We start from the raw sequence: 10,747 nt of genomic DNA on the forward strand, positions 1-10,747 counted from the left end.
CATATTTTGATTGTTTAAATTAGTACTTGAGAACAACAGATGTAAAATGATAGTGATCTGGAAGATATTATAAAAGGCAATCGTAATACCCAAATCATCAAACACTCTGCTATCTGAGATGACAAGCCTGCTCCTTCCCGTGTTCACTGTGCTGTTAGTAGTGACATCTTCAGATGCATCCTGTTGGAGGCAGTTACCGAAAGATGGAGTTGGTAAGTCCGAAATATCGCTGTCTATACCATACAGAACCTACTTGTTGTTTATATATACATTTATATATACAATGCATACCAACTTTCATCGTAAACTGTTTTTATGTGTACCGATTTGTGCAGACATCATGACAATGTTTAAGGTTGTATTAAAATTCAAAGAACGTTACCAGATGATGTATCATTTCAGAAAAGTGTCAGTATAAAGGAATAACTATTGATCGGGGAGATGAGTACAGGGAGAGGACCCCGCCTGATTGTTTCCGCTGTAGCTGTGGGTCGGATGGAACACTATCCTGCTGTTCGTACGTATATATGTACACTGGAGAGAGAGAGAGAGAGAGAGAGAGAGAGAGAGAGAGAGAGAGAGAGAGAGAGATAGACTTTTATTTGTCAATATAAAATCTGGATCACTGTACTTTATAGGCATACGTTTTATAGACAAAAAGTTTCAATGTAATTGAAAAAATATTACAACAGACGAATACTTTAGATTACATATTAATTGATGATATTTTTGATTGAAAAATCAAAAGTAAATGATAGTTAAAAGAGAGAATGAAAGATCACGTGCATATGTATTTATAATCGCCAGAATTTATTAATACAGACGTGGAAGATTGAGAATAGAGTATCAGATCGCTAAATTAAAGATACACGGACCCTCAAGAAATGAATGTGTTCGTCTGCCATTTGTCCAAGCGACTCTCGATTCGTCTGTCTAACTGTGGCTTGTATAATTATACTTATAACAGCTTTAAATTCGACATTTCACGACTACTTGGCTGCACCATAATGCACGATAATCATCATAATTTGCCGAAAACACACTGTTACCCCTTTTAGCGTAATATACCACCCAACACACAAACCTAGCTGTCTCATCTGACAACAACAATGAATATTCAGTAACTAAAATGTTACATACCTATACTGTTATAACAACAACACTGAATATTTAGTAACTAAAATGTAACATACCTATACTGTTATAACAACAACACTGAATATTCAGTAACTAAAATGTAACATATCTATACTGTTATAACAACAACACTGAATATTCAGTAACTAAAATGTAACATATCTATACTGTTATAACACCAACACTGAATATTTAGTAACTAAAATGTAACATATCTATACTGTTATAACAACAACACTGAATATTTAGTAACTAAAATGTAACATACCTATACTGTTATAACAACAACACTGAATATTCAGTAACTAAAATGTAACATACCTATACTGTTATAACAACAACACTGAATATTCAGTAACTAAAATGTAACATATCTATACTGTTATAACACCAACACTGAATATTTAGTAACTAAAATGTAACATACCTATACTGTTATAACAGCAACACTAAATATTTAGTAACTAAAATGTAACATATCTATACTGTTATAACAACAACACTGAATATTTAGTAACTAAAATGTAACATACCTATATTGTTATAACAACAACACTGAATATTTAGTAACTAAAATGTAACATAACTTTTATAACAACAACCATTCATGTACTTAGACATTAGGCATATATTTTTTTGCTATACTTTTGGTAGCCTGAACATTAAGTCTTTACACAATTTACAGATGGATATCAAAGTTAATGAGGTGTTATATTAGTTCCGTCATTGGCAATGTTGATCGGAAATCAAGTAAATGCATACCAATGTATTATACTTGTGTGTCAGGTGCGGTGCACATAACTCAAAATTTACTGAAACTTTGTAAATGGAATATGTGCAATATTAACCCATACTTTTGAGGTCGAATTCCTTCGTATTGATTTATACAAAGACAATACCAGATACATGTAGAGGAATAGGATGTTGATGTGTAATGGTTCATAAGTTAATGATAGTAAGAAATATGTCTGATCAACATTAATGTTTAGACCCAGGATACATAATTTATAATTAATAGACCTATGTCATCTCATTTTATACCTCTGCTCGATGATGAACGACTTGTAGGCCAAAGAACACCAATCAGGTCTGTTTGCTGCCCTTCTGATCAGAGTAGGACTCTATTCGCGTTCAATCTTTAATGCTTTCCATCCGTCTCTTCGCCTGTCTTCTGCGTCTGCAGCCACTTCCCAAGGTCCCTCGTAAAACTGTCTTGTCTATACTGTTGTTGCGGGTGATGAGTCACAACCATGTCAGCGTCCTCCTTTTCACAAACGCTACGAAGAGCTCTTTTCGACCAGCCCGTGATACTGTTTTGCCCCAAACCTATAGATCGCACGCAATGGCGTGATTACACTTTCCACTTTAAAATCCACAATTCTGAATTTTTGCAAAACCAACGTCCTACTTGATCACTACGTGTTTAACAATAATATTGATATGCATGTTTTATGTTACAAAACAGCTAGAACACGATAGTCACATTGATATTGAAGGATCCCATTAATGTGTCGATTCATGTTTGGTGAAGTCATAACCCCATAAGGCTAGTTGTGGTATACTACAGGGTCACAATTTGTCACGAGACTAACGACTGTAAAATTCTAAGTGTGACGAATTTTAGGACAAAGATGTCAACGTTATGACCATGGCACTTTTGTTCAAAAAGAGTTGTTAGCATAATCCATATACACATTATCTTCACTGGAATTAATAATCGAATAAAAATGTATTTATGAGTACTACTGACACAGGAACGTTATTATGTACACTTTTGGTTGTTTGGAACGGAGTCTAAATCGCCTGATGTTCTGTCGTTTTCCTGTGAATGACGCAGGTGTTGTGTGCAATTCAGCTTTGTACAACTCTGAATCAATGCATAAAAAAAGAGCGATCAAAGTATTGCACCCTGATCAAGCGCAATGCTGATCTATAATAATGACATAATGACACTAGGTTAGTTCCGATTGACCATGCGGGAACGGACGTTTGAAGGAAGGAATACTTTGTCGTGAGAAAAAAATCTGGTTGTAGATTAGAAAAGAATGCTTTGGTCTGAGAACGGAATGCAGAATGGTTCGATTTATTGATTGATTGTATATTGTTTAACGTCTCGCTCGAGAATTTTTCACTCATATGGATACGTCACCAACACCGATGAGGGGCTTCAAATCTAGACCTATACTCGACACGTATGGGCATTGAGTAGTGAGGGTTCTTAAGCGTGCCCCACATACTTTGACAAGGGGCATCCGTATTGAAGGTCATATCCGAGGACCCGCGACATTCATACCTGATACCGAGCATTTGACGACAGATCTGGCGCTATACCTGTTTCGACGACTTGGGTATTTTGCGACCGGGATTCCGCACGCGAGGCAAACGCTCTAACCTCTAGACCACCACGCCGGTTAGGAGTGTTCGATGTCGGAAAGGAACGACTCCAGTTGAGAACGGAACACGTACGGTTGATTTGGTGTACAATTGTAGTATACTTCAGGGTCTGAAGCTTGTATGAATATAAATACCACTAGTTTCGAAGTAATAATATAAACACTAAACACGAATTACTAAGTATGGATAAAACACTAGACAGTTTACAAATTATGAATGTGAAAACTGGACACCCGATTCATTGGGTGTGAATCTTAACACTAGAGGCATGAATTGGTTCACAAGTTGCGCAAAATATATTAAGAAAAAAACACACCTTCAGTGGTTGGTATAGTCGACCGTTTTAAGTAACATTACTCTAAATTAAATAATTATTACAGGGACTGTTTACTCCTTCTACATATAAGTACATACTCCCACAGTTGGCATGTCTAGGTTAGCCTAACTCTTTATTCTTTATTCCTTGTGGGGGGTTTTATTCCCTAGAGATTGATCAATGTTCGTCATTTTCACTGTTCTATGATAGAATTATCTCGGGGTTTTTCACGTTCACAATATCCCTTCGATGGGTTCATTCTAATACGTCTCCAGTGGAACATTTGGAAAATGAAGTAATATAATGTACCAACGCTTGCTGATCTTTCACAACTATACATTCAAATTTACTTACCTGCATCTCCTACGTAGAGCTTCATAAAAAACAAGGCATTATGAATATGTGGGAATTATTGGACTGATATATATCCTTATCAGAGTTTGATGTACATATATATTTACAGGGAAGGAAAAAGAATAGGGACTCCACCAGCAACCTGTAAAGTGGTACAAAAAGGTTGTGACCAGGTGGCAGTTAGCTTAACCGACGAAAGTAAACCATGTTCAGAGCCAGTTATGTTCGTGAGTGGATGAAGCTGGTAAAGAACATTCAATGAAGAATTATGTTGTGATTTTGTGTTTCAAGTACAGAGACTGTATTTCGAGCATACAAATAAATACATTCTGAAGAGATTGCTGTCAATATTTTGTATAAATGATTAAAAAGTAATTATATGAAGAAATCGCTGGTTAAGCATGAATTATTTCATCGCGAAATATTAAACGTGAATATTAATTACTAAGCTTTCATTAAACATGTTGCATGTGATGAAGCATAGTTTAATCAAAATAGACACGTTGCATTTTTTCAAAACAGAATACATACACTTAATTCGTATCTAACAAGTTGCATTTGATTGGCATTGCACACAACAAACAACGGTCTTCAAATTATACACCACGCCAAAAAATGAAGCACGTCCATACTGATATCTACCGTGACAATATAACAAAACACGTCCATACTGATATTTACCGTACCAATAACATTAAAAACGCCCATACTGATTTCAACTGTAACAATATAATAAAGCATGCCCATACTTATATCAGCGGTCACAACATACTAAAACACGCCTATACTGATATCTACCGTGGCAACATATTAAAACATGCCCATAGTGATATCTACCGCGACAATAGTATAGAACACGCCTATACTGATATCTACCGCGGCAACATATTAAAACACGTCCATACTGATATGTACCGTGACAATAGAATAAAACACGTTCAGACTGATATCTACCGCGACAATAGAATAAAACACGTCCATACAGATATCAACCGTGATGATATAATAAAACACCCCCATAGTGATATCTACCGAGACAATACAATAAAACACGCCCATACAGATATATACAGTGACAATATCACAAAACACTCCCATACTGATATCTAGCGTGACAATAGAATAAAACACGCCCATACAGATATCTACCGTGACAATATAATAAAACACGTCCATAGTGATACCTACAGTGACAATAAAATAAACACGTCCATTCTGATATTTACCGTGACAATAGCATAAAACACGTCCATAGTGAAATCTACCGCAGAAATAGAATAAAACATGTGCATACTGATATCTACCGCGACAATAGAATAGAACACTTCCATACTGATATCTACCGTGACAATAAAATAAAACACGCCAGTATTGATATCTACCGTGACAATATAATGAAACACGCCCATAAAAAACAATAGAGAACATGAACATGTACACAATCTCGACTCTTATTTCAAATACATGATCCCTGACATATAGTCCAGGTAGTAACTTTTACATGTAAAACTTATACGGTACCAATTTTGATGCACAAGATGTGCATTTCGACAAATAATGTCTCTTCAGTGATGCTCAACCGAAATGTTGGAAATCCGAAATAACAATGAAGTTTTAGAGCTTTATATAGCCAAAAACAGCGTGCCAAAAAAGCTTTTTATATAATTTAAAGACCCTCTAAACACAAATAACTTTAAATAATTTTAGATAGAAATAACAATTCGGTGACGTTATGGAGAAAGGGCTCGTCCCTAGTATTTTTAGACTCCAAAAATTTATATTGAAGTTATTCAAAGAGGCCAATAAGAACACATTGATGAAAACAGCCAATCTCTTTAAATTACTAACGGAATTTCTTCTAGGCGAGAAAATCGCGTGGTTGATTCAATTCCCCCAATGAATTAAATCTTATATTAATTCATCTAATTTCATAACATCTCCAAAGCTCTACTATCTCCGCACTCCCTTTTCCAACGTCCACATGTGTCTTCGATGTAACAAATGTCTCCAATGTAGGCATTTATGAGACTTACGTCCGTGTAGATTTATGTCCACTAACAGCAACATTAGGAATTAGTTTACACGCTCGTCCTTAAGGGGATATAATTGTGACGTTTTTGAAGTCACTGCGCTACTCGAACTAACGTACGTAGGTCATGATTGTCGTGACATATATTGATTGTGACTTAGACTAAAGTAATATTTTCGAAATACAAAAGCATAAATCATAACAGTTGAGGCCATATTTTGATTAAATACTTTTGTATGAATGCCGTTATGACGTCTTTTAGCAAATATGAGGTAACGGCATAAACGCGTGATTTTCCGACGCCATGTTTACGTTGTTTACGTTGACAGCTGACAGTTTGACAGATGTTTATTATATATTTCTAGACCTGTGTATTCTGTTCAAAATAGATTCAAAATAGAAATGTAAGACGGAGTCGCAACACGTCGAACAGAATATCTGCACAATTCTAAAAGTACATATAGCCAAATTGAACGACAATAAACTTGGGGCTAAAAAAATCTGCAAAATTGTTATCATGCCAGAGTAATACTAAATATATGTATTATATTCCGAGATTTCGTAAATAATAAAAATAAATGAAAATATATTTACCCGAGGACTAAACATTTCGTCGACACATAGGTACTGTGGTACCACTCCCGTATATACGGTACATGTATATACTGTCTGCATCTTATTATTTAATGCAATCCATCGGTTCATCTATGATACATATAACCTCATGTACCATAATAAGTAGAGATACACAAAGCAGACTACGAATTATTTAGCACTGATTTCTGCATATGCATGGCGAAATTTAATTACCGATAGATTTACTCATCAGAGAAAATGAAGTCCAAATGACATGTGCATACATGCATTTTTTTGCAAAAATAATTGAAATGTACGTAAGTTTAATTGCTTATTTGAATCAGAATTATATATTGTTAGATGTTTGGATTTGAAATCAGATCGGCCGATACATGTCGAAACACCTAGATGTCATAAAACGGAGGAAATACGGAATAGGCAATATCTAAACTTACTTTATCACTCTGTAGCTGCTCTCATCAAATAATGATTGTATGCTTTAAATCTAACATAGTACATGTATTTTACCCATCTAATTTTCATTTGCAGATCGGGGGGGGGGGGGGGGGGGGGCTTGACTTGAACGAGTGTTCTAGACTGCCTCTCCTCTACTTTGAAACGGGCATATTTGTTACTCAATTTCCATATTCAATTAGATCCAATCCCGCTCCCTCCCCAGATTGTGTAGAAAGAAAACCAAACCAAACATTTGATCAAAATTTTTGTATACTTTTTTAAAATAATAAAGTAGGGAATCTAGAGAAGATGAATCACTACCCACCCACCCCTCCCCTCCTCCTAGGCATCTGATCTCACCCCTGGTATGTCCAGGGATCCGTTTTGTCCAACTCTTTATTTTGTATTCATTATATAGGGGTTATGAGATTGATCACTGTTCATTTTCTTCAACTTTTATTAATAGTTTTATGAAAATGTTTAGTGCACCCAACTTGTTACACCCCTTCCCTTTTCGAAACATTAATATGTTTCTCCAGAATATCAGTTGAAACTTTAGAATAGTTAGAATCGATATCAATCATCTAATTTACACATACATATAAAACAATATTTGCAGTTTAGAGGGGTACATGATGTAGATCTGCGATACGTAATTTCTTTGCGTGAGTATCTAGTTGAATCATTAATGATATAATTAGTATGTGTCCATCATCCGTTGATTCATGCCAATTATATTAGTATTTTGCATAGTTTTAAACCGTTACTATAATGAATTACACTGAATCAATTACTACTAATGCAGTAATGACACACGACTATCTTATATTATTAAATACTAAGGCACAATTACGGTATCAATATCGGATGTCAGATTACTACTTGTTTGAATCATTTTTTCAAAGCAAAATAAGTCTGTTTTCAAAACAATTCGAACCAATTATTTGTTATTGTGGTTAAAGATTCTCTATAGTATATTAAAATTTTAATGAGATCAGGACATTTAGGTTGGTCCGTGATATGATTTTAAGTGGGTTTTTTTTTTTTTTTTTTTGGTTTGGTTTGGTACAATTATGTACTTTTCATATGAAATTTAAAAAACACTCTATATACATTCATACTGGATATGATTTTTTTTTGGGGGGGGGGGGGGGCGTTTATCTGAACAATTTACGCTCAAAATGCCCCCCCCCCCCCAAAAAAAAAATACCAGACAGGGGAAATTCAGACTGTTTTGTTTCCAAATTTAATTCGTTTTCAAACCAACTAAAATATTTTCACAAATCAACCACTTTTAAGATCATAAGATTTAAACGTTGTGTTTGATGTTTTTAAAAATGTGGTTTAGAGAAAGAAAGAAAAATCGGTCCGATTTATTTGTAGTAATTTTCAATGACCTCAGGTGACCTTCAGTTCATCAGATCTGTTTATCTAATTCATTGACATGTCAATAGTTTTGGTTAGTCTTGTAGGTATGGATGTCATCTTTATATCATAGTAAAATAATTAAGATCTAATTACAATCAGTAAATGGTTTTGACCATTTTCCTAGAAAACTCTATCCTCAAAAAGATATTTTAGAGGCGCTGAGGAAACTCGGACTTAATTCTGGGTAGTTTGTTTTTGTCTTACGTGGGAAATATGTTCACATCATAGTGTCTGCACATAGACTGTTTGTATGATTGCCATTAAATACAGCCATATTACAAGCTGTTTGTTTTTTGTACATATTTTTGGATCTACAACTGCTACATTTCGGCCGTTTGTATTTTTTCAAAATTATTAGGTTCAGGGGTTGTTTCCATGGAAACAACCTTATTTACATATATAAAAATTGTCATTTTTCAAACAAGAGAGACCTCCTTTCTACGATAAAATGATTTTCAGAATTACTTTCATCTCAGCATCATATCCCCTTAAATGCATGTAAATGAAAACGTACGAATTTGATCTGACCTAACTGGGACTTCAACTTCAAGCTGCATTGAAATACTTTCCCCGAATGTAGGCTAAATGACGTCACACGTCATCCCAATATTGATTTAGTCTAAACTAAATGCTTAAATTATCATTCTTATTACGTGTCAGTTTTCTATATACTATGGTTAACGTTTTATAACTGAATATATTTAAAAATATGATTTTAAAAATGAGCACAATTGCATGTACTATTTCGTGTGTATGCAGGCATGTGGATCTCTAGATTTTTATTCAAAGAGGAATAACTCTGCTACTATTCACTCAATCATTAATCGGTGATTTTCTGTTATCAACATAGTTGCCAAAATTAAGTTAGTAGAATCCGAGTGTCGGGTAATTTTTAATGTATAGCGAAGGGTTAAGCAATTTAAAAATGCTCAATGTGGCGTCTCTAGGCACAAGGAAAGCGTAAAATAATAATGAGAGAAATAAATTCTGATGTGCAGCCATGAACTATTAAGATAATACCAGCCTCGGGGTTTGGCGCACTTTTGCAACCCTCTGGTAGAATTATCTTATATTTCATGGTTACCCATAAGAGTGGTCTACACTCATCATCTGTTGTAAGGAATCCAATTCTTTCGATTGGAAATAACGTGATTTAGTCAATGTACTTATTTGACACTCCTCGCTAAGTTTAAGTGCGCTTTCCAAAATATCCCCATGATTTCTGACATATATAAAACATTAGTGATGACAGATCAACCGAAATCCTGAGAATTTGCAATTTTGGGTACAATTTTGGGTACTCCTGCTTACCCCTCCTAGGTACCCGATCCCACCTAAGTTTGTCCAGATGTGTTTACCCTTCTCTTAATTTTATTTTCTTTATTGGACCGATAACTAATGTGCGTTACCTTTTATTCAAAATACATAACTTTTCATCTGACATTCACACACTACAGAAATATGTGAGGATATTTAGTCTCGATAAATCTAGTCTAGTTTAAAACAACTTCTGAAGTTTGGAAATTAAAACTTACCTTTTATTCAAAATACATAACTTTTCATCTGACATTCACACACTACAGAAATATGTGAGGATATTTAGTCTCGATAAATCTAGTCTAGTTTAAAACAACTTCTGAAGTTTGGAAATTAAAACTTAACATTCATTTCTAGTCCATTGTTTAGATTCTCTCATTCGAAAACTGTTCCATCTTTAAGTATATTGCCCTAAATCTTGACGTATGCATGGTGCATTCAGCAGAAGTAGAGATCGGTCTTTATCTAGGCAATTCCTACTGTCACAGAATGAAAGCATGTCATTCAGTAGAATTAAAACTGACTGAATGACAGATCTATTCCATTCACTCACCTTCTCAGGCCTTTAGTAAACTTTCAGCCTATTTAATGGCACATTTTTCATCCTGTGCGTGACACTTTTCTTCAGATCTATTTTGGAAACATTGAATTTTAATAGCATTGTAGCAAATTCACATGGTATCAATTTAACCAAGGTTGTTGTTTTTTTTTTAGTCACAATGAACAATGATAAAATCATT

At 34.6% G+C, this 10,747-nt stretch overlaps 1 protein-coding gene across 1 annotated transcript; it reads left to right on the forward strand.

The window, feature by feature from the left end:
* Positions 1-36: 36 nt before the first annotated feature.
* LOC125661850 (uncharacterized) lies at positions 37-4,539 on the forward strand. The gene is made up of 3 exons (XM_056146918.1): positions 37-212; positions 403-517; positions 4,311-4,539. Exons 1-3 carry the CDS (start codon positions 119-121, stop codon positions 4,438-4,440), a joined length of 339 nt encoding a protein of 112 aa, XP_056002893.1. The 5' UTR covers positions 37-118; the 3' UTR covers positions 4,441-4,539.
* Positions 4,540-10,747: the final 6,208 nt, after the last annotated feature.

The sequence above is a fragment of the Ostrea edulis genome, chromosome 8, assembly GCF_947568905.1.
Source record: "Ostrea edulis chromosome 8, xbOstEdul1.1, whole genome shotgun sequence".
NCBI classification, from domain to species: domain Eukaryota; kingdom Metazoa; phylum Mollusca; class Bivalvia; order Ostreida; family Ostreidae; genus Ostrea; species Ostrea edulis.

Bases quoted from the DNA above. Each gene is read 5' to 3' on its own strand.
- LOC125661850 (XM_056146918.1), top strand. From the start codon at position 119: ATGACAAGCCTGCTCCTTCCCGTGTTCACTGTGCTGTTAGTAGTGACA. The intron at 213-402 runs GTAAGTCCGAAA...GTATCATTTCAG, and splicing joins GTTACCGAAAGATGGAGTTG to AAAAGTGTCAGTATAAAGGA. The intron at 518-4,310 runs GTACGTATATAT...ATATATTTACAG, and splicing joins GGAACACTATCCTGCTGTTC to GGAAGGAAAAAGAATAGGGA.